The sequence below is a fragment of the Athene noctua genome, chromosome 2, assembly GCF_965140245.1.
Source record: "Athene noctua chromosome 2, bAthNoc1.hap1.1, whole genome shotgun sequence".
Taxonomy (NCBI): domain Eukaryota; kingdom Metazoa; phylum Chordata; class Aves; order Strigiformes; family Strigidae; genus Athene; species Athene noctua.
The window spans coordinates 32,584,945-32,610,226 of record NC_134038.1 but is presented as its reverse complement, the minus strand read 5'-3'; the positions used below and the strand labels follow the sequence as shown (position 1 = coordinate 32,610,226).

The window sequence follows — 25,282 nt, the reverse complement described above, 5'->3', positions numbered from 1 at the left end:
TACAGCTGCTTCTAGACCCTTTTTTGAAACTTCATTAATCAATTGCCCATTTATAATACCAGAAAGCAGCAAAGACATAGGGCTAACATGCTATAATGCTACCCAAACCACCAAGGCTTATCCAACAAATCTTACAATATACAATCTGATGCACTGGTTGACTCAATACCAACTTCTTTGTGTTTATAGTAAAAGGAAGGTTTTCCAGTTATCTTAACGTTTTGATTGGATACACATTCAGAGACTGCAAAAAAAATACTTCCATAAATAATTTCAAGAACAGCTTTGAAAATATGCTGTTGACCAGCCAGAAGAAGCATTTGCTAAACAATGATAAGAATTTATTTCATAACATAAAATAGTACACAATTTGGTCACAATAAAGCTGTTCCTTTTTCTTGCATTTACATAACTTCTATATATAATTTAAAACATTAAGTATTTATATCTTTCTTTCAAGGATTATTTTATAGCAAGAAATCAGAACACTGCAATGATACCAACACAAGATTAACAAAACGAAGCTTTCAGAGAGGTGGAAAGGAAGAACAGATAAAAACAAAGAAGTTAAGACAACAGTACAGACGAAAGTTCATTGATGATCTGCTTAAAGGACTAAAAGGAAAGCCAAGTCTTATTTCAATTCCTTCATCAGTAACAGGAAAGGAAACAAATTCAGATCACTTATCGTTATCTAAATATCTTTACTAGTACATGTATTATATGGAAAAGAGATAAAAAAAAACAGGAACCAAGACATGATTCCTACAATGCCCTGAACCTGTACATCCATAGCTTTTCACATTCTTCCTAGCTACCTCCAATTCATACAAACTCCTCCTCTGGGCCTGCACCAGTTCCTAAATGAGGTGGGATCAGCTCTCTCAACAGCAAGATTCCCATACAGCTAGCATGCTGCCAGTCACCCTGAAGAGCACACAATCACCAGGTCACCTGCTGGTGTGAGCACACCAAAACAGTTTGCAGGACACCTGAAGTGTCTTACTCTCCAGTGTTAACTCTCCAGAAATCAGGGAAAGTGGGTGAACCTGTTGCATGGATTATGTCAAAAAGAAAATCATACCAGATGAGCACACACAGTCCTAAGAACAGCCTAGCATCTGCCTGTGCAGCTAGATTGCTTAGACAGAACTCTGCAGCATTTCTCCGAGCAATTATAATGTTTGCGTCCTCGCATTTTACATTGTCGTACAGGGTTGCCATGCTGAAAGGGGACACTGGCAGTCCTGCACAACAGTCAGGACAACTGTCTTATCTTCAGCCTGACAATTTCTCCATTTATTACCACCCTGCCCTTCCAGGCTTTTTTTCCCAGGCTCTTGGAGGATGTGATGCTGTTTCAGTAGTCATAGCAGGAGAGTAACTGGGATCTCCCACAGCAACAGTGGATGTAAATATCTTGTTGATAACAAAATACACTAGAAAGGATTTCAATTCCTGTTTAACCTTTACATGATGGTTCCATGCACCTTCTTCCAGAGAGCTCACATGTATCCAATCTAGGTAGCTGGCATTCACTTGCTTTTTTCCATGATCCTGGTAGTCCCAAGACAGTGTGAATTTTGGGATTCCATTCTGACAGCCAGTCATCCAAGGCGTATCACATATGCCTACCACTCACGGACCTCCAGCAATGCCAAATCAATCACTCGCCAACCCAGAGCTATCTGAAGGAGTGAGTTCCAGAAGACAATTGCAACCTGCTGATCCTCCTCATGCCAACCAGGGAGAGAGCTGTGCAAGGTGTTCAAGACCTTCACACACGAATTCATGTTATTGAGTCACCGCTGCCTATCATGGCTGTGTACAATTTTACTCTACTATAATTATGTCCTCTAAAGGGGCTGCATGCATCATTCTTATGCCATCCAACAACAATATTAGAAGTCTTGTCTACTTCAAAGAGTATTGCTCCAACACCGTGTGAGTTTTACAAAATCCTGTCATGCAAGCACTTCTGCCACATGCAAAGCAGGTCATACAACAGACCCAGCTGTGCTCACAGCTGGGACAAACCCAAGTCAGAAGAGCCAAGTTTTGGCACCTCAGCCGGAGCATTCACAGGCTAGAACTGCTCCTTCACAAAGGTCAAAAGAAGGACAGACTCATTCCCACTGTAATGCAAACCAGCGTTTCGAGCAGACACAGCTGAAAGGATGCTGAGAAGCCTGCGATCCAGCCTTTATATAGCACAAACCTGAAAGCACTAGGTAGCAGGAGCAGATATAACCCAAGTTTTCCAAACATGGCCGTACAAGCTGGCAAAGTAAGTCAAGAGAAACTCCCAGGTAAATAAATTTGCTCCTGCAAATCCCACAACTGCCAAGTCCTGCTCTCAGTTAGTCAGCAGTTTCCAGTACTTGAATGCTGACCAGAAGGTAATCTACCTAAAAGAGTAATCTCTGTGCTTGACATACAGGTTTTATAAAATGCTGATACATTTGTAATCAAATCAAATATGTTCCTTATTCATTAACACTGGAAAAGCACTCCATCCACACAAAGATAACAGGTGCCCTAAAAACATTAGACTATAAAAATTGCAAATTTTTAAAATTTACAGTGGAAATTTTAAAAATTACAGTGGAAACAGCACTAAATGTAAGTATTTTTGTTCTCAAATAACTGCAACTTCAGTAAAATCATCTTCTAAATGTTAACTTAGGTGGGAAGATACATTGAGAAAAATATTTCCCATCAATAATGACATTAAAAATAATTGCTTTTTTTATAATGCTTGATTTCAAAATATCCAGTGTTATACACTATTTTAAACTGAGGTTGTCAAGATACTGCATAAGCAAGACAGATACACATCCTTTATAAACAATACCCATGCAGCTTTCAGAACAGAAGTGTAATATATTCCTTTAAAATTCTCAGTTTTGTGTTTTAGCTTTTAATCTCTCCCCTAAAACATAAGTAGATAAGGCAACTCCCTATGCCACCTATTAAAATAGGGGTTTTTTTCTTCTTTTGATGATTGCTGGTATTTCATTTTTTTAAATAGTGACAAGAAATTTAAATACATGGACATCCACCTCAAATTTCTGAATCCTTTCAGAAAAGAACCTATGGCTGACCAAGTAAATGTAAAAATATTTATGATTTTGCAAGAATAATTTCTATTCTCTCTATTTAAGAAATCAGTTATTAAGGCATACTGATACCAATCCAGTCCCTTTCATCTCAATTTTACTCAGTTACGTTCCTTCTTAATAAACGCTTTCCCTTAAAGCACGGTATTCAAGGAACTAAACAGGAAATTCCTGAAACGTGCTACTTTCCCTGCGACATCTAGAAAGAAGCAATGCCCTCTGCTGTGCCGGGCGCGGAGGTTCAGCTAAACCCGAGCGCAGGTCGCTGCCCTGCTGCCTCGGCAGGACCCGCAGCTTGGCCGAGGGACAAAGAGCCGGCACATCTCTGCTTCTCAACAAAGACCACGTTTCTGCTTACGTCACTGATCTCTGACGTGCGCCCGATAGATTGTACCCTGTCATTATAAAGTAAAAAAGGTACCAACACAGAAGTTTTATCATGCTGTGACTCATGGTGCAGACGGCCAGCAAAGCTAATATAGCAATAACCCGTTTCTACCAAAAAATGTATTTGCAAATGGCATGACTCATTCTTTAAAAACACTTTTAGACTATTTATAGTTCACAGTGCAGGAAAATATACTATTTATTCTTAAGTAGCTACTTCATTCTTACGTTTTCTTCAAACATTCGTAACTCAGCTATAAACGCAGCTCAACAACCACTTCTCTACCCATATCAACAAAAATCACCACCTTCCCCTAAAATGCAAGGTTTCCTATTTTGCTAAGCAGGCAGCTTCAATCTGCAAATAAAGGTAACACCTAGAGCATTTCCTGCAATTCCACAGAGCATAAAATAACATTAAACTTGTCTTTTATCTTGTTCAGTTTTGAATGCAAAACTTAGACATTGTAAAAATGCAGAAGGAAAAAGCAGAAGGAAGCTGCCTGCTGTAGGCAAAAGCAAACACCATGTGGGTTTATGAGAATATTTTGCTTACTGAGTTGCTAACATTTTACCAATTTTAATCAACATTTAAGTACCCTCTATAAGTTTCACTATTTGCAAAACAGTAACAACAGAACTGTAAACTAATAAAACACAAAACCGTATGAAATTACCAACACAGCAGTACACATTTGGTACTGTGCCCAAAAAACTTAAAAAGCTACCTAGGAAAAATATCATCATGCTTTTTGAATCATCTTAGACAAACACATGTCAACACATCCATTTATCAAGCTTCCTGACATCTGCCTAAAATACGGCACTGTCTACCAAATTATCACGGCATTCATCCAGTGTCAAAACTGAGAGAAAAACAACTGACATAGGAAACCAGTACAGAAGCATCCTCAAACCTCTCCCCCCGTCCCTAAAGAAACAGAAACACTAAGAACCCAAATAACATCGCTGTGCTCTTACAGGGTTTAAGTACACAAAAGCCAGGCAGTGCTTTGTACCTGTCAATTTGCCAGCAGAGATAAGGAACAAAGCTCTCCTCTGGATGCGGCTCAGGTAAGGGATAGGCAGAACCACATTCCTCCAGTTTGAAAAAGCAGATCCTGGAGATGCACAGCACCCCAAAAAGGGACTACAGCTAACACCACCACACCGTCTCCCGAGGATGGCGTGTTGTCCCTCTTCAAACGATTTTCTCAAAAGGTCTTCTAATGCTCTGAGTTTTTCCAGCAGAATTCAGTACATAAGTACAACCCAGCTTTATGCCACATTAGCATCAGGGTTCCTCACAGCTGTAGAAAGTTTATTTACCAAATAAAACACTTTCCAGCAATCAAAAATCAGTTAAAATTGGTAAAAACGTGATTTCAAGAAAACGACACAGAACCAGCAGTTTACATTGTTGGGATATCAGGTCAAGTATTGGGACATCAGCAGGAAAAGCTCTATATGTTTTACCCACTCACAATAATTCTCTCACAAGTTTCATTCACTCACATTCTCATAGCTACAGACTCATCAGTAGTAGTGTGCACCAAAGTGGTCTGGGCAGGATTATTTGGGTGCAACACCAAGGACGAAAAACGCCAGCTATCAAGGCCTCAACACAACTCTTAAGATTCCTCCTGTTCGGCAACGATGAACCAGCTTTTGCACAAATTTTTTATACCTTTCAGGAATCAACAGCTGTTTACAGGGTGGTCCTTTGCTCCAGAATCTCACTGCAGCATCAATAAATAGCAGACTGCTGCTCACTATCTCTCTCTCCATGCTTGTTTTCATGGTGGAGTAACAGGAAAACCAATGGCACATAAGATGATACAAGCCTGTCGCCCTCCTCATGTTGTTTAGAATCAGGGTCTGCTTTTGACGAATCGTGCTACAGGCTTAACAGAGTGCAGGCCTTCACAATAAGGTATTGAGCCTCAATTTTAAACCCAAGAACAGCATCATAGAGTCATTTAGGTTGGAAAAGACCTTTAATACCATTGAGTCCAAATGTTAACCCAACACTGCCAAGTCCACAACTAAACCACGTCCCTGAGCACCACATCTACACATCTTTTAAATACCTCCAGGGATGGTGACACAACCACTTCCCTGGAAAGCCAGTTCTAATGCTTGACAATTTTTTCTAATATACACTATGAACCTTCTCTGGTGCAACTTGAGGCTATTTCCTTTTGTTCTATCACTTCTTACTTGGGAGACTAAGGCCCACCTCACTACAACCTCCTTTCAGGTAGCTGTAGAGGGCAATGAGGTCTCCCCTGAGCCTCCTTTTCTCCTGGCTAAACCACCCCAGATCCCTCAGCCACTCCCCAGAAGTCTGGTGCTCTGGTTTTTCACAGTAACATACACTATTCTTTCAACCTCTGCCCTGCTGTTTCTTTTGACACCTTTGCACACACGTTTCATTCATATCAGCCTTCATATTTCCACTACAAGTCTCTAGGGTACTAGCCTAGGTATTTGATCTCACCTGCTAAACTTAATTAAAAATTTTCCACATCCTCCCTGCCTGCAAAAGCCAGAATACAGTTTTGCCCACAGAGCTGAACCTTGCATTCTACACACCTATATTAGATTTTTGTAGGAGCATGTTTAAGAAAAGCGCAAAAACTGCCTGCATTTCTGTAGGATATTCACTACGCGGGGTGAAGCGATAATAAGAAAAACAACAGGCGAAAACAGCCAGGTGCGCAAACAGAGGGGCTGTGCACGCAGTCGATATTTCAAGAAGGTAAAGTGAAGCGAGAGGGAAGCAGGCCGCCTGCACCCCAAGAGGCAGAAGAGGGCGGTAGCAGCCCGTGAGGACGCGCTGCAGGGGCGGCTCTGCCGAGGCAGCCGGGCCAGAACCACCCCCGGACACGGACACGGCCCGGCCCCCCCGCCGCGCCCTCACCTGCTGGGGGCCGGTGGCCGTGATAGCGGTGCCCGGCCGCTCCTCCGTCTGCTGCGGGAGGGTCCCAGCATCCGGCGCTCCCGCCGGCGAGGCACCGCCGCACCGCCTCACCACCGGCAGCGGCAGCCGCCGCGGCCAAACCCCGGCCCGGGCGGCGGCAAGGGCCCAGCTCGGCGCCGCCATGACTGTCCGCGGGGGGGCGGAGCGTGAACTCTGACCCCGCGCCACGCCCGGGTCACCGGCGCGCGGCGGGCGCAAGCGCACGGGCCCGGCTGAGGCAGCGCGGCCGCCATGTTGGCCGGAGGGCGCTGGGTTCGGCCTGGTCCTGCCGCCCTGGGGCCGGGCACGGGCCCCTCTCCGCCGGTCTCCCGCCGAGGCAAGCCCCAGGCGGGGGGGGGGGGGGCTCGTAACCGCCACGTGCAGGTGGGCGGGTGAGGGGAAGGAGGAGCCCAGCGGCCGCCGCCCGGCGCAGCTCGGCTGTCCCGCGGCTAGAGGAGCCGGTCGGGCTGCCTCGGGGGCCGGGAAACGCATGCCGGCTGCGACACGAACACGCACACCCCTGACAGTAGAACTTCCAATTGCGAGAGCCACCCTAAGGCTATTTGCACTCACGGGAAATGCAGAGGAAAATTCAGCCGAAGCTCATGTGAGGCTGCACCAGCAAACCTCACTGTAGTACGTTACAGATCCAACAACGCAGCCCCTTGGCTTTAAAAACAACAACAACACAAAACCAAAAAAAAAACCACCCACCCCACAACCAAAACCAGAAAGCTTAACTCTGCAGTAAATGACCCTCAGAACAAGGATCATGTTCCAGAAGGAGCTGCCCTACACCATACTGACCCTAGGGAGAAATAGTTCCAGCCCCTCTGTCACTCCCTTCTCCGCTCCTTTGTTAAGGTGGAGCTGCCAGAGGCAGAGGGTTGAAAATCTCAACCCATTTTCTGAACTTCCCAATGTAATCAGGCAGTTAAATTTGATGTAAGGCACTCAAAATCAACCCAGGCCTAGTCTTCTCTAGAAGTGCCAAGCTAATCCATGAAGATTGGCCCTAGGACAGTAATAGATACCAGCACTACTTTGAAACCAAGCTTAAAGGACTGTTTCAATTAGAAATAAAATTTCCTTATATAACCCTCCATATTCATAGGACAATACATTCCTTAGATACAGATTTTTATTAAGCTTCTCACATGTAATTAAGCATATATATTACATCTGACATGCTAACAACGTTGTCAGGAACCAGCGCTTTTTTCCTCCAGACATCTATGGCAGTTGAAGTTTCATGGATTTCACACAACTGTTTTGAAACTTGTTTCCAGTTCTAAGCACGGTGATGAAACACTTGCTGAAAGTTCTAACCATACCCACACCACGTGCCAGAACATACAAAACACAAGAAATCTGAAAAGTACATCAGATAAAGAAACATGTAGGAGAATAGATCTTGTAAGAGAACTATGGTGTAGCATGGCACTGCACCTCTTAAAACAGATTTATGTGGTCTTAAACAGGAATAAGGGTGTAGTGGCACAGGCCTGTAACACATCAAAAAATAAGACGGTGTAGATATTTTTGATGGCCAGCCTACAAAGGAAACGTTAGCATTTGAGAGCAATTCTGATGCCTGAAAAAGAACCACTTTTGTGCTGAGGGTTATTCTTACAGTCTGTACTTTGTTAGTGTAAATGTGACATGACCATGCGTGAATTAACATGAATCTATTCATGACTGATCAAAAGTTCAGAAGAATGTATCTTACCACATTAACATCATGTACAGAAAACAAGACTGAAAATGTAACTGAACCAAACCGGCACTACTAGGCACCTCACTTCCAGTCGCCATGGTCAGAAGTTTCCTAGGTGGATAATCCACAGACAAATCAGTAAATTTTAGATGTTATGTATTACCCTATCCACACCTGTTGTATGAGGAACAGGCTTGTAAGACAGTACATTCCTACCCATGTATAATCCTGCTATGAATAACTTGTTTAAAGCCTGTTGAAGCAGAAGTCCTTTCTTTAGCTGGGTGTGATCCTCCTAGTCCAGTGTCCCGGGCAGGCAACACTTAACTGAAATAATCACAAGGGACTGAAGCTTCGGTTTGGCAGCAGCAGTAGATACATAATGATTAAGTTGAACAGTAGTTACAGATTCAAAACAAATTATGTATCCACAGTATATGTACAGTATAATTAACTTCTCAAAAGTATTTTTTTCATTGCTATATTTTAAAGGTTGCCTTCAAATTACAGATAAGTCCTTTAAATGCTTGAAAGGCATAAAAATTCCCCTTCCCACACAAAACCCCAAACAGTGTATTTTAGTTTCAAAAATATTTTGAACCCATGAACGAACTTGGTATCAGTTAATCTGGTAAAACAGCTACGTGCTAAATAAAAGCACATCTGGTGGAAAGAGCGCAAAGAATGTTACAAGTGTGCTTAGTTCTTGCTTGCAGCATCTGGCAGTGGGTAGCAGGACAGAGGCAGGAATCTCAGTGGGTCTCCTCCTGTGTCTGTTCTGTAATAGTTTCTGTGGCACTGGCATTGGCAGCAGAGTTGAGAACTTCTCCAAAGTCTCCCCCAGCAGGTTTGCTTCCTCCAACTTTAGACTAGAACACAGAGAGAGCCTCAACATAAAAGTGCAGTTACTTGGCACACCAAAACGCTTAACTGTATGAAACCAGTACCTCTGCATGAGTAAATTTAATAAGTCCTTTCCAGCAGAGCCGCTTTTCCAGGACTGAGCTACCTCCACAATACTCTAAAGACAAGTCTTTAAGTATCATGCAGAAAACAAATCATCATCAGCAGATTAACATAGCAGTCTCCCTTTGACTTCAATATGCATGAAGCAGCCCTGATTCCCAAGGAGTGTGAAGGTTGACACACCCTTAGTTAAAAATGGATATAGGTACACAGCCTTTAAAGCCATTTAGGCTTTGAAAAGATTCAGAGTTAAAACTCTGCAATTTCTGAAATCTTTAGTGGAGCATGGCAACTATTTTATTTTCTCCAGGTAATGTTCCCTTTACAGTATATGCCCTGTGGGATGTCAGGAGTGTTAATGTCAATTAGTTTGCAAGGGAATGCCCAGTGACAGTCCACAAGAACAGTCCAATCTGATTCCAGTTACATGTTATACTAGCTGTTCGTGCAGGTTAACTAGCTGTGAGTCCTTCTAATTAAAGGCATCCTCCTTTAAGAGGTGCAGGAAGCCCATTTTTTATTCTCAAATCATTAGGCAGAGAAACCATTTCCACAGTACTTAAAAAGATCTCATCTAAGCACCTTCAAGAGTTTACCAATAACTAAAAACCAGGCTGCCCAGAGCGCACTTCAGTCTTTTCTCCACATCCACAGCTCCACAATCACCAAGGCGTTTTAGTAATGCTTACCTTTAAGTTTTCAACTTTTTCCTCAAAGGATTTGAAAGTAGGAGAATTTCTAGGAAAATAAAAAAGGAACCACAAAATTAAAAACATATCACATTAGTCTATAAATATCAGAAAACAAGCAGACAGTTGCTTTTGCCAGTGTCAACGTCAGTTTTATTTGTCTGGGGCTCTTTTCTTGTTTTAAAGGTAGCCTAAAAGTAGTTTAGATCTGGCTCTCCCCAAGTACTACAAAACTAAAATTCAAACACACTCAAGTTGCAGCTCATTTGTTTCTTTGGCAACTGAGCATTGCCAGGCCCAGCGACAGGATCTTTCATTACAAGGAACGGAGAACTAGCAAGTATTTTAAGTTTAGTTTATTATTCCCAGTGATTTCAAACAGGTTTCTGGCTTAAAGGATTTGTTCAGAAAAGCTTAGTCACCACTTCTGGTTAGCCTAGTACATTACTGCTGAAGAAGGCTTGTCAGAGTTTTTTCACTTGTTATAGATTAAACTATAACCTATAGTTTTCCTAATAGGCTATGTGTTCAGTTAACAAAACATGGTTTGCAGTGGCATTTTTCTGCTGTTAAATTTAAGGGAGACTCTCCCTTTTTTAAGTGCTGGAGACAGCTGTAATTACAAATGGTAAATTCTGCATGTGAAGAGCAAGACACCTTGGGATTTTCAATGCTGAGGGCCAGTGTATTATTTATTAGGGTCAGAAGAGTGGCTTAATGCTCCAACTAGCTGTCAACTACCATTTGCAATTATGTGCAAGGGCTTGTACACCTCTTCCGCCTTCATGCAGGATGGAAAATGCTTACCTTCAGTGGACCAGGACTAAGGATTCATAGCAGATTAACAACAAATTATGAAAATTAAAGACAGGAGGTTTTTTTCAAAAGAGGTCTTAAGTTTCCCTTCCCCCTTTGCTTGGCCTTTGTGTAGGTCACCCACGCTTAGCAGCACTGTTTCATTTGGAAAAGCACAGTGACACACATATATCAAACCACACTGTCTCAGGAGATGGAGTGACATAGTGCCAAGCAAGGGGAGAGAAAAGGCAAGCACTCCAAGTTAGCAAGAGACTTTCTGTGAAACCACAGTATTTTTACTTTAATTATTTAAAACAGATGGCAAGCTATTGCCTTTTAAACTTGAATCGTTTAGTAGTGTTACATTTCTAACAGGCAGGGAAAGGTTGTTATAGTTCTCCAAACAGCAGGGAAGTACACTTGGTCACATTCCAGAATTAAGCAGAAATAAATCAAATTTTATCCTATATATTAGCACAGGAAATCCATTACAAATTTGGGTGGGTTTTTTGGTTGGTTTAAATCTACATTAATTGACTTGAGTTCAATTTGACTTGATTCCACACATAAAAATAAACAAACCCAACAAGCTGGATTATGCATACATTACCTCATAATAGGCATGCTAATTGAATGTTGTATGGAGCGTATACTAAATGCCAGCATTAAGAAAAAAGAAAGCAATAAGTTAGTTTAAGTGATAGACTGAGAAGAAATTGGCTTAGAGAGCTGACTTCTGGATGTTAGCTTTGGTAAATAGGCAGTCTTACACAAACTACTTGGTTTTGCTTTTTTAAATTGCTTAGCCATGCACACACACACTACAACAGAGCAAAAGCTGCAACAACTTATTTTGCTTTCTAGAAAAAGTCATGTGCCATGCTTGTTAGTACAAATTCTGCTTTGCTGCAACAGTCTGTCTACTCACTAAGTTTCTCAAGCAATGAGTTATGCTGCATTTACAGTTTTGACAATATCAAGTAGAAAGTGAACACGCAAGAGTCTTTTATCAGTCAACTAATCTTCCTACTGAAAGAATTATTCCTACATTCTGAAGGCTTCCATTTCAATTCAGTGTAAGATTTCCATACCCATCAATACAAATTATCTACTCATCAGTATAAATTATTTAGCAAGAGCAGTCACATCAATCTATACTGAAGCTCAGGTTTATGCTGGGGGCAGGGAGAAAGTCCTAGTCTCAGCCCCGTTCTGAAATTCATGGAGGATTTCTATAACTTTTGAGTGTTGCTATACAGTTACTGTTTGTTTAGTGACACCACACACCTACTCCTAGAAGGTGACTGGATATAGATTAAGGAGCTCCCAAATAACTTCAAGACCATCTGGAATCTAATTTATTCCATATTCTAAAAAATCCCTGTTTACTCTTGGCTAATTTGTATGTTAAATGTTTCTTGGTAAATAACATAATACTCAGTTGGAAAAACTGATGATCACAGTAACTGTATTTGGAATGTCAAATTTTGACTGGGCTTTGTGATGTCTTTCAAGAAAATACTTTCCAGGCAATTGCTACAGGAAATTAAAAAAAATAAAAACCAACCAAACAAAAAAAAAAAAAAAAACACCTCTCATCTGATGCTCCTCCAGAACTACAACTGGTATTTCAGCACAATGGAACATACATTCACAGCAGCAAAAATGTTCTGTGTTCATTGCAGAATGAGTTCTAAGAGATTCCTTTGGGAGGCTCATCAGTAGAATACAGTGCTAGGAAAAAGCCTACACACATAAAAAGTTCCCTTGAAGTTGGGATTCCTTAAAGCAGATGCACAACTGAAGGCTGGTTTGTAGGTACAGTGTACTGGGAATCAGATACGCTAAGGCCAGATGCTGTCCTGACACGTCAGTAACACGTGGCCGTGTAACATCCCTTTCCGCAACCCCATTTCTGCTGGTTTTCATCTTCATGGACGGTTTGGCTTGCACAAACTTTTCCAGAGCACGTAGAAGCTGATTGTTTTCTGGAGCTCTGTGATGCAGATTACTACAAGTTCTGGACTTGCTATGTGCCAAATTTTTGTACAGAACTAGGCTGATACTAACTAGTTCTCTTCGTCCAGTCATGCTCAGTCCCTTGCCCTCACACTGCAAGAAGTAGCTCCATGCATGAAGTTTAAGGCTGAAGAGGGTGAAAGTTTCTTTCCCCCATACATATCTATAATCTGTAGACCTGCTCACACAGAAAAGCCACAACCTATGGTGTGTTGCAGATCTTTTAACAGGTGTCGAGGGAAGTTCAGTTTAATTTTATAGAAATCATTTAATGGAAGAACATATTTATACATTTGTGTATAAATATGAATATTAATATAAATATAAAAAAGAATATTTATACATTTGTGAAGGATTTACTTGCTGTTGTACAATACACTTCTGCATACTCAGTATCCATTTTGTAAAATGTCACCATAATATAGTATGTACTTTTATGACAGCATGATCTGGTTTGCAGGAGAACTGCATTAGTTAAGTGCAGGTCATCTTTTTTTAAATTCAAATCACCTATTCTTCAACTAGTGCAAAGAAGCATGATTAAGCCTTGAAAATCTTTACAAAGAAGAGAAGTTGTATTTCTTTTCACAAATGACAGATACCACAGCAATGCATTCACTGAACTAGGCCATCAAGTTGGGTGGTTTGAAGAAGAGAAGCCCTTTTTACAATGCTCACAAGCAAACCCCTAGCTTAAAGAAAATATAAAACCAGAAAAGGCACAATAAATTGCTCTCCAGCCTTCCACATATTTTGGATGGCATTAAAAGCTTTCTTATCCTTTCCTCAATTATTTTTATAGCTACTACATTGCCTCACATTTTGAAAATGCACAAGGAGGTATGCCAGAGTCCCTGCATGGAAGACATGGGCTTAAGAGTACACAAGCACCAGTTAGTTGCTTTTGTTAATAGTTGGGTTGCCAGCTGATATACGATGATATTTAGGAGTCCATGATCATATCAGACTTCCAAAGCAAGCAGAGAAAGTTATTCTGCAATCTCAGAACAGCGCAAAGATGAGGACTTCTGCTCCGTAATATGGATGCAGAGCAAGAGGAGCCAAGTGCAATGTCATGATTGCTCAGGAAGTTTGTAGCAGAGCGCTACATCTTGGTACTACTGCTGTTTTGCACATAATACTGATGCTGTCTACAACAAGGATGTCTAGTTCATCAAAAGTTCAAGACTTTCTTATAAAGAAGAATAAAGGTCTCAAGAAAAACTTAAGAAGGAACAGTTCATTTTCAGCATAACAAAAAGCAGAGGAAACAGACACAAAAAGGAAGCAATAATACACTGACTTTGCACTACCAATCCTCTCTCTTCCTCTCTATTTCAGTACTTTCCAAGTTCACAGCTCCACCAGCTGCCTTACACCCTTTCGCAACTCCCTCCCAAATCACTTTGCAGTGCAAGAATGAAGACCTGCATGTGATGCTTGCTGCACGGAACATGTGGTAATAGTCCAACACAGAAGAAATCATGTCATTACAGCTGAGAAGTCTCTAAGTTAAAACAGTGCAAGAAAAGCAAAGCCATGATGAAGCAGCCATACAAGAGTTTAAAGAATAAAAATGCACCTGCATATTCGGTATTTGTTCAAGTATTAGGCTCATCAGTTCTCATTTCCAGGAAAGAGCTTGGGCATCTAAAACTTTGTAAAGTTCATATTTGTGCAGTCTTAAAAGCAGGCACCACTGGAGTAGTCACATAACCCCGGGACCTGAATTCACTGGTTGAATCCTCAATGAACTTGGTCCTCATGAAAGCAAAATCTCAATCAGTGGTTTCTCCTGTTTAAGTGCAACTAAGATCTTGAACAGCACTAATTCTTCCCACTTCTTTTTGTTTTGTGTTTAAACCCAGCTGCTCCTGAATTTGTAACAATACCTTGAACTTCCATTGCCATGATTCTTCCTATAGTAAGCACACCAACAATGTGGACTCTTCTGCCGCTGCTACATTCCCTCCCAGTGGCCCAGTTTCTGACAGAGAGTACTCAACACCACCTAGCCACTAACTTGAGTAATTAGGACACTCTTCTTTTGAGATATTGAATTCCTGAAACCAAAGAGAGCTACAAGTCTGTACTTGTCAAATGCAATAGTCTAAAACACTAGTAAGGGAACACCACAGCCTTAAGGAAGAAAGGTGAACAGTGAGAAGCCAAGCTCTGCATCCAAAAGCAACAGAGACATCACCCAGGCTCCCTTTGTCTTACTGATGCTGAAGGGGAGGTATTTCAGACAGGCTAATTTTCTTATACTTGAGCAAACTGAGCTCCGTTCAGAGTCTGGGTTCTGACAGCATCTGAGCACTGCTCTTAGTACTGTGGGAGCTAGATAGCTACATCTTTATAGAGATCCTAATGTTGTCTTTAGCTACTTAGTGGGAGAGTACAAAAAAAATCAAGCCAGATTCAGGGGTGTGCACAGACGAGATGAGAGGCAATGGACAGAAGCTACTACACAGGAATTTTAACTGCTGAAAACATTGAGTATTTGCTTAGACTAGGCAGATAAAAGGCAGTACAAACAAGGTAACTAAAATACTCGGTGTCTGCAGCTGCTAAAGTAATCAGCTCAAAGGTAAGGACTGTTTTACTAAAACTATGAACAGTGAATGCATAACCTGTTTTACATTTAGACTAGCAATTTGATTAGAGTCACAATGCTAAACAGCCATTGTAACAGACACAAAAAAGGGAAAATTTCTACTCTATCAAGTCACAAACACTGTACAGACAAAGAGAAGGAGGAATTCTGCATGCCATTGACCTCAAAACCATATTCTTTCTCTTTACAAAAAAACTTGCAGAATCGTTTTAACAGATTCCTTTCTTACAAGGAAGAGATTAGCTGATTCATTATGTATTCTCAAGACTTCATGTTCTGGGATAGTTACCAGGTGAACATGAAGAAACATCTTCCCTGACATTAAAACAGCTTCAGATTTGCATTAACTAACACTGGAGAAATAAATAATCTTTTACAGACAAAACTTATTTAAAGATTTTAGTGGAGACAGTCTGACTACATGCTTAGTTTCAGAAACAATTCTTGTGCCCACCTTACCTAAAGGAATGTGAAAATGCCTGTAGTCTGCACAATGCCAGAGTAAGCATTAAAAAGAGAAAGGAAGTTCTGATAAATCTGAAGAAAAATACATAACTGTGTAGCTGCACCTCGAAGTGTTTTCCCAATAGACTTAAAAAAGCAAGAAAGAGGTTAATGGCAGCACTAAAACAGAGGGCTGATTTTATTACACTGCTTTCCAGTGCAGCAATATTCTGTTAGAACGTGTGAATTTTTATTTGTCAAATAATTGAAAAATAAATTTGATCCACTATTCACAACATATTACAAGCAGAGATGAATAGTTGCATAAAGACTTAGTATAGGATTGGATTGCATCCAGGAAGAGTTTTACATGCAGCTCGCAACAGTGTTAAAAATTACAACCAAACTTACCTAATTTGCATGAAGGGCTGTGTCATTTGACACAAAGTCACAATATGTTGTATGCCAATATTTAAGAATTTAAAAGTGCCAACAGTCTATTAAAAAAGTAATAAAATCAAGCCACAGCAATGAGGTAGAACTGCTTACAAAGAAATGTAACTGAAAGAAATCCACACACAAGGGAAAAAAAAACAAACACACACAAAACCAACAACCAAACCACGAACAGTTGTTTAAACACAGTATTCCACAAGCTGAGAAAGAACAGAAAAGACAATGCTATGTGCATCACACAGAGACACTGCCACCTGCAATCCTACCAGAAAAATAACAGCAGTGGAGGTAATAGGATACATTGCTTCTCTTGTACATAAAAATACACACCACAAAACTCTTCTGCATCAGTGAGGACATACGAGCAGATTTTGCAGCAAGTTGCTCAGCTCTCCTGAAACAGATGCTGAGGGTTCTTGATAGATTAACTTTTAGAAGTGCTAGGTACATTAACAGCATTAATTTATTCCAGTGATGACCTGCTTAAATCAAAAATGCAACTACTTAGGAACATCTAGAGAAACCTACCTGACATCTTCAAACTTCTTGGTTATGACTGAACCAACAGATGAAAAAGCAGCAGAAGCCTTCTGACCAGCCTGAGACAGGGTTTCTGATGTTTTCTTGTATCTGTGTTCAAAGAAGATTAAGTCTATAGTCATTTTAATAGAACACATAAGGACCCTTTTAGCATATGTAAATTTGAATCAAATCCAGGGGTATACTTCAACTTTGGGGTCAAATGGACAAGCTACTTAAGAGATTATCTTAAGTCATTGCAGTCCCTTCTGGATACAGCATCTCTGCCACCTTAGACTTCAGATCACGGTCACCAACATGTACCTACTACCCACCCCCAGAACAGCTGCTACTTGCTATTGTAGGCCTTTAAAAAACAAACCAAACAAAAACAAAAAAACTCAAGAAAACAACACCATGCACAAACTCTGAAAAATAACAGGTGTATTTTTTGTGTGAAGCATCTACAGTCTTATACTGAATGATTCTGTCAAACTCCACCATAAAAAGTTTGAGGTACATCTTGAGTAGTCATTAATTGCAGAAGGCAGGTCACTCTAGACCTTAAGGCATTACTGTATTAACATTAACTGTGACTTTGCACTCTTCCTGCATGAGCTCAGTTTACAAAAATTTTCCAGGCTGGAAAAGAAGGGTATTTTGTTGGATTTAGGACACCTTGGTGTATCAGTAATGGTATCTCAGATCTGTCAAGACAAAAAGTGCATTAGAGTCACCCATATTATGCTTACTCATTATTTTGCATGAGATGGTATAGCTAATAGAGGCCTTTTTAAAAGAAATCTGTGACAATTTATCCAGGTAAGTTTTAGTGCAACTTAATCCTCTGTTCTTGTGAAATGAGACTAGTATAGATAACACAAAGTTTAGACATGACACAGGAACGACATAGTTTTCACCTTAACAGTCGAGATAATCATTGTGAACCGGTACATACGCTGTAGTTGATGTAACATCTTGCCAGCTTTTGGTAATGTTCTGCTTTAGTTCCTGTAATGAGTTTATTCCCAGCTTTCTCTTGATTTCTGCTAGATGCTTCTCTTTGGCAGCTAACACTTGTGAGAGCGTTTGGATTTCCTCTTCCACCTGTGGCAGCAGAGTGGAGAGAGTTACCAAGTGATACACCCAGCCATTTAACTACATATTTATTAAACCATCTAGGTAGGCATCAGTAACAGGAGGGCTAATGCATTTTTAACATTGCCTCACATTTTTTTCTAAATACTGAAAGGGAAATCCAACATAGTCCACAACAAGAGCTAGTGAGAAAATAATCTACCTGCAGCTAGCTCCATTACTGGAATATGCACAAGAAAGTTGGTAACTAAAAGACTGTGCAGTTGGAAATCATTACCTTTAGACAACATTAGCCTATGTGAAGCTTTAAGACTAGCCAAACCTGGAACAATCGCCAAGCCTGTGTTCTCCTTCCGCGTCAGAAGAGATACCCATGTATGACCAGTATCAAGAAGCTCAGAGCATGTCTGATCCATACACAAGTTTTGTTTCCTTGCTTGAACAAAAAGGTTCCTCTGTGGCTTAAGCCAGCAGCAACTGCAGGCTGGATCCAGCCACAGGAGTGCCTTCCCAAGAGCGGGGGTGTAAATTGTGACAGACTGAGCAGTTAAAACAAAACAAACCCACAAACAAACAAAAAACCCCACCCATAACAACAAAAACACAGCACCTGTTCAGTAACCAGAATTGCTTATATACTGCCTTCTTTACACAGATGGTCACTTATGCCTCTCACTGAAGCAGGACCAGATCATGATCAGAGATATCAAAATAGTTTTATGATGCCATTTGGTGGGCTATACAGATGTGACAGAGGCACTAAGGCAATATGTACAAAGGCAAGGCATATATCCAACCCTACTTCCTCATCCAGACTGGGCCAGCCTACTTTAGAGTATCAGACTGCACACTCATTTAAGCTCCTTTGAGTAAATACCACTATCTTCAATGCACCTTTGTTTTGGATACCTGTCCGATGTCCAGCGTGACATACCCCTCTCTCACCACCTTCAGCCGATTGGCATAAAGTAGTACTCAGGACTACCAAAACCGCATTAAATGTGCTTATTTCACAGCTAATCTTCATTTGCCAACCTTAGGCTTAAGTTAATGTCTTTTAGTAAGGTCCTAAAGTCACATAGAGCTATAAAAGAAAAAAGACTGGCGACTCAATAAAGTTTGATTTCAACAACTTTTGAAATGCATGTATTGGGCTTGAATATTTGACTGTTCTTCAAAAAATGCTACTTCAACTTGGTCTTAAAAAAAAAATCTGTTATGTGAACTATAAGTAACAATAGTTACATGGTTAGACATTAGAAGAACAGTGTCTACACAGGTATTACTTCATGAAAACAACAGCTTTAGTTACTCCACACCAGTTGAGACAGTACTTGGTTTTGGCTTCCAACATGTTCTCTTTTGACAGCTTATTTACCTGCTTCTTTCTTGAGGAAAAAAAAGGGTAAGGCATTTGTGCATCTTGGTTTAAGATCTGTACACTCAGCACTTTTAGCTTAATTCCCCATAGCTAGAACTGAATGCTCTTTTCTCCTTGACACCCTTTCCCTCCCCGCAACACACAAGAGTGCCATACCTCGCTTTACATACTCACAGAATAAATATGCAAAGCATTAACTATATGTTCAAAGACAGCATTAGCCCAGATTTTCATTCTCAAAACCAATTTAAGAGCTATTTGCAAGAAATTTACCTTAGCAAGCTCTTTTCTTAGCTCATCCTGTTCTTCTTCTGAGAGTGTTTCTGCCATACCAACTGTAGCAGCAGCATCCTCTCCAACCTCAGGTATAGAGTCACTTCTCAGCAGTCCTTGAGGTGAATAAACCATTAAAAGTCAGATCATCATGTGTCTGCCAGCAATCAACATTAATATACAGCCCTTTTGTGCCAGTGTACAAAGAAAACTGATGAAGCAACACCAAGTCATGCTTCCTGAGTACTACAGCACACAGGAAACAGAGGCATTTTACTGACTGTTTCGTTCTATTAAGTTGTATTAAAGCTCAATAGAATTGCAACTGCTGCTATAATAGGAGACTGGAAACATACTGGAACGATGCATCCACTACTCTGATAGAAACCAAGGCACAGAACACTACAACCCAAACAACCTCTGCCCAGGAGTCTACACACACCCTGCTCTCTGTCACTCATGTGGCACAGAAACTCTGGAAGCGCTGGAGGTGCTCAAGAACAAAGGAGAGGCTCCCTCCCTCACTGCTTTCTGGATCAGATTTTAAAAATGCCCATTCTCAGAACACTGGAAGCAGTCATGGCGACAAGCAAGCTCAGCAACAGTGGAGAAAAGGGTTGTACTGCAAGTATGAACTCTTCCCCCATACCCTGACCAACCTCTCTGTGCCTAGTAACTGGAACCACTGTGGCTAGAAAGTTGCAGATATCATGGAACTATAAGTAGACTGCTGTTTTGACCCTGGACATTAAGACAGGTGAGAAGCCCAGAGAAAGAGCTTGGGAGCAAAAGGTTGTCACTTCCAATGAAGCAGTAGAGTGCTGAGGAGGGATTGATGAGGATGTCCATCCACTCACATTGTTGCCTCTTCCCCTTACAAATCCAGAAACCAAAACTCTGCCGAACTCCTCTGTATGTATTCCAAATATCCCTATGGTCTGCCTCAACTTCCACCTTCACAGCTTCAGGGAAAGGAAGGAGTAGGGTATTATTTGTATTACTACAATGTGCTTACTTTAAAGATTCATTAATTCTTAGTCCTTAGTGCTTGCAGTAAGATCACTTTAAACACCTTTTAATGCAACAAACAGCTTTTCCAGCAAGATTTCCCCTTCTGAATCTCTGTAGCTGACACTTAAACATACAGTTTGCCAGCATTAAGGAATCCTATTCTAATCTGCAAAGAAACCAATATGCATAAAGACTGAATGCTGGAATGGTTGTGGATTCCCAGAACTAATTCTCTGTTCAAGAGATAAAATAATTTTACAGACATTAAAAAATAAATAAAAATCTTAAAATAGAAGAAAAAAACCCAGGAGGATTGTTTGTGAATGAGTGTGTGTGTGTATGTATATATATAAAAATATATAATTCAGACAAGTTGAGGACATATTAAGTGATCTTCCTTTACCAGCCACTGTAGTAATTAACCAGATAAAATTTCATCCTCATTTCAGCAGCTTCTGATGGCACTCCATACTACCATTTGATCTAGGAATCCAAAAACTCATTAATGTGCAATGACACCACCACTATGATTTCATTGTGAGGCTTGATATCAAATAGCTACCTCACAATCAACTGAAAAGTCAGGGAAAAAAAAAGATCCTGCGACTCTGTAATTAGTTTTAGATATTCTATGAAACATGCTCCTAGCACCCGTCAAGCCTAAGAAAAGAAGAGGCTTTGTTCTTGATCAAGTTCCTGAACTCAGGTAAAGGTCAATTCCACAAATTCCTTCCAATACAGTATGTTTTCTGCCCTGTATTTGTGTCCAGAACACCCGTCCTCTAGAAGCACACTGCTACATGGGCAAAACATTTGTAAATGGTAAGTTACCACGGAGTACACTGACAAGGAAGCATACAGAAAGCAACTGAAACCCCACTCTGCATTTATTCATGAAATCTATACCATGTTTTCCCAGAGATTTATGTCTGTCTTCTACAAAAACATAACATAGTTCCTACAGGTTTCCCAATACACTATTTTCTGGCAGAAATCCAGGGCAGCAAAAAAGTTTAAGTCTAATGCCCAAACCAAAGCATAGCACTACAGCACAAACCTCCCCCCCCCAAAAAAAAAGCAAACAAACAAAAAAACCCACCCCCCAGAAAAGGATTATGGCTCACGTCTCACAATCAGATAATTTTTGTTTTATACATCAACCTATTTCCTTAACATTAAACAGTTAAGAATGCCATACCTTTTCGTGAAACTCCTATTTATCACATATGCCTACACTGAAGGAAAACTAAAAATTTAAATCACATTTTCCCCTGACATTCTGTGACCCCCAGTATGTTAGCCTCCAATACCTGACCTTGTTCTCCACCTGCAGGGACTACAGAGCTTGCCTTTGCAAAAGCCACTTCAGAAGTTTGCAAGTACCAAAGACCACACTGACTCCATAAGCATTAGCACATCCCGCTGAAAGTCTGTTCAATCTGGTTATGAAGAATCATCTGGATTATCTCACCAAAAATAGATCAAGTCAATCTGTAAGTAGGAAAACATGCTGGATTGTCTCCTGCAGCAAAAGCTTCTGTTTGGGGAATGTACCTTCTCTTTGGGAAAACAGCATTTTAAGAAACTTTGTGCCGCTTGCTGCTTACACTGAACTTCAGACAGAATGGTAAGAAGCAAGGAAACAAACTCTCCTCCCCTTCCCATTTCTAGATCTTTCTGGAAAACAGGAAATCACTGCTACTCAGAGTCCTCCATACCTCACCCTGTACATCTAACAATGCCCTCCTCTTCCCTCCTCGCCTTCTTTCCCCGCTCCCATTGTTTACTTTAACTCTATTTGAAGTATTCAAACACCTTCCCACCAGTCCTTATTCTGGCACCTCCCCTCTCATACCATACTGTTCACCTCTTTTCTCACTTGGCCCCCATTCCTCAGTTCACTTCAATACTTGCAGGACACAGAGTTCATCTGCACAATAGGAATACCGTGCTAGGTAGCGTCATCAAGAAGCAGTTGTCTATGCAGATACAGCCCACAGCCCTCCACAATGGCATGGCTAGAACCCAAAGGTACCCCATAAACCAGGGCTGACAGAAAGTAAAATCCTGACTTTAAGCAAGCTTTATAAGGAAGGCACACAGCCTACCTTAAGGTATTTTTGTGGGGTGGGGGACAAGAAACCAGGGAAATAGCAGTCAGCTAACAGATGGAATTACTTTGGCTCAATCCATTATTAAGAGCATTTCTCAGCTGTGGTCTTCTCTGGTCACCAGCAGAACTGTTCTTACTGGCTTCCAACTTGTTACCTTTCGTTAGTCCTCTTTCATCTTTAGAGTTGCAAAGGACTTAAAATACAGTCGCTTGGTACTCTGCTATAACCAAGCTTAGGTGAGCATTTCACATCTCAAACTCTTAAGCAGAGTAAAAATTCTGTTGGGGGAAAAAATATTGGGAATACTTACCTAGTATTGGGAAAACTTACCTAGTTTTAAGGTGTCTATATTTCTAAGATTAACATATTATCTATCCCAGCAGTTCATTAGATCTACTTAAATGAACCAAATAAAGACATGAACAAGTTGATTAGGACTCCACGTATCATGTTCAGGGAAGTGGCACTTCAGTCTCTATTCTACTGCGAGGGTAGGCAAAGCATTAGAGTCATTCAATTTATATTCAGGTTTCCTGGTTTGTGGTTTTCTTTGGTTTTCAACACAAGTTCACTGGCTCTTTCTGGCCTGAATTCAGCAATTAGCAGTAAGCACTGGCAGTTTAAGGAAGTGCTGGTCACTTCAGATGAGTGGCCTTTGGGGTGGGGGAGGGTTAGCCTTCACAAAGCTTTATCTTTAGACAGACATATTGTGTGTCAGACACTCAGAATGAGCGTTTTGGCTATCACTATACAGTTGGCAAAGCTAAAGAAAAAAGGCAATTGTTAGAGTTCAGGAGAACAAGCTGTTACAAGATTATAAAATCACGCCAACATCTGAGTGATGTACAGTGCCACAGACGATATTTATTTTGCAATATATAAGAAAGATCACAGTTAAGTATTTCCCATTTATCTCACTGAAAAAAACAAAACTAGATCTATTTCTTCAACTCAGGGGAGAAAGTTCTTGGGCTGCTCCCAAACAGTAATCATATATTAATTCAAAGTGAATGAAAAAGAAAAAAAGCCCAGCAAATGTTGGTGTTTATGGTGATGCACCACCACCAGATACAAAGCACTGCTCCCCTTCCTTTAGAAGAGGTGGGAAGATGCAGTAATTGTAGAAGTGAAAGCTGACTGCTGTTTCCCAGAGGCCCCTAGCTCATCGAGTTCACAGAGGGGTTTGGTTTAGTTAACACAGAGGTTCCCCAAGGGATGCACATTTCTTTCAAACTTTAAAGAATGAGCCCATCAAAACCAAAGTCAGTGATCTCTAACTTTGCTTTGCTTTGTCACACCTGAAGCAGGGCTAAGCCTTCTATACTTTTAATTTCTCTGGAAGATCACATCCAGCAGCACAAAATGGAAAAGAAAGGTGGTAAAACCAGGCTAAGACGTGCTGGGAGGCATGGCTGTAGATGTTCTGTACAACAGGTTACCAGCTAAAAACTAGTAGGGTTAAGCACTAGACAGATGCTGCTGCAGCACAGCACTTAACAGCCGCTTCCTCTGGGGAGTGCAAGTACAGTTAGTATCTGCAGGCATTAAGATTTACAGCATTTTAAATGATAGATGGAACAGAGTAAAGGTTTTAGAGGACATTTTCCTTAATTGGTGATATTTTCAGTACTAAGGCAAGCCTATCCCCAGCTCTGAAGTCATACTAAGTATGCAATTCCTACCTCCCCCCCCCCCCCCCAAAAAAAAACCCTAATAGTCAAACTAGGCCAATTACTCCAGTCTTGCAGAAGTTTCCCTTTTGTTCCTAATTTTTTTTGTTCACTTCATTTTCCCCTCAAACTGCCTTAGAAATAACAAATAAGGTAAAGCTGGTAAATGCATAGCACATGAGATTAGCTAAACTACATGACACACCAAAGCTAATAAACTATCCAGGTTAACAGCAGGTCAGATTTTACCTTCATTTACACCTGTGTTTCAGCCAAATTTTACAGATTCTTAATTTGAGAAGTTCCTTTTTACAGATAGGAATCACTAAGCTTTCCATGTAGAGGTTTTGAAGAAGAAAGAGAAGAAAGTTACCAGACTTGGTCAGTGTAGGGGATCCAGGTGGAGAAAGGTTTATGCTAGGCGACAGGTAAAGATAGTTTCTGTTCACTCCAGCATTGAAATCAAAAGGTGATTTGTAATCCTCATACAGATCCATGCCAGAAAATTCAGAGCGCACAGCCGTCCTCTTCTTCCACCAAAGCATTCATTTTCACCTTCTGGGGCGACCCCGACGACAGTAGGTCAGAAGCCCTCCGTTTCTTCACATGACACTCACTATACCTCCTCATAAAATTCAGCTCTCTTACACCTCTGTTAAATTTGATAGAGCCATCTAGCAAGCGATTTCTTACAGCTTCTGCTGTTTACATGGCACAAAGTTAAGTTCCTGTAAATTTATAACTGGGGTTGGACTTAAACAGACCGTTCCTTTAACAAACATCCACAGCACACCATTCGCCGCTTCTGGAAGAGACTTGGTCCTCTGCAGAATTGCATCAAGAATTTTCAATCATTTAAATAAAAAAAAGGTCAGCTGACTGCAGCTACACCAGAATATCCTTAATCTTCTAGGACACAAAAGGATTACTAGCCATAATCTATCCTATATACCATCTGTGTAGGACTTTTTCCTCTGATTAATGGAAAATTCTGTGTGCATAACTATTTCTCCAGCTGCTTTCACCAGTGTAACGACCACCA

General features: G+C 40.8%; 1 protein-coding gene across 4 annotated transcripts; it reads right to left on the bottom strand.

Annotated features, from left to right (window-relative positions):
- Positions 1-7,595: 7,595 nt before the first annotated feature.
- Positions 7,596-25,082, bottom strand: TPD52 (tumor protein D52). Of its 4 annotated transcripts, XM_074898796.1 has the most exons (8): positions 24,614-25,082; positions 19,446-19,561; positions 17,652-17,800; positions 16,703-16,804; positions 15,734-15,760; positions 11,249-11,290; positions 9,841-9,889; positions 7,596-9,054 (listed from the first exon to the last, which is right to left on the bottom strand). In XM_074898796.1, exons 1-8 carry the CDS (start codon positions 24,783-24,785, stop codon positions 8,938-8,940), a joined length of 774 nt encoding a protein of 257 aa, XP_074754897.1. In that variant the 5' UTR covers positions 24,786-25,082; the 3' UTR covers positions 7,596-8,937. The 4 variants fall into 4 exon arrangements, with proteins under 4 accessions (XP_074754897.1, XP_074754899.1, XP_074754898.1 ...); XM_074898798.1 differs by lacking the exon at positions 11,249-11,290; XM_074898797.1 differs by lacking the exon at positions 15,734-15,760 and having other exon boundaries at positions 24,614-25,081.
- Positions 25,083-25,282: the final 200 nt, after the last annotated feature.

What these genes read in the sequence shown, in the direction of transcription:
- TPD52 (XM_074898796.1), bottom strand. Translation starts at nt 24,785, where the DNA reads ATGCTTTGGTGGAAGAAGAGGACGGCTGTGCGCTCTGAATTTTCTGGC. An exon ending in AAGAAGTTTGAAGATGTCAG is followed by an intron (nt 15,761 to 16,702) that starts GTAGGTTTCTCT and finishes GGCATTGTGCAG; the next exon opens with ACTACAGGCATTTTCACATT. An exon ending in AAAAAGTTGAAAACTTAAAG is followed by an intron (nt 9,055 to 9,840) that starts GTAAGCATTACT and finishes TCTGTGTTCTAG; the next exon opens with TCTAAAGTTGGAGGAAGCAA.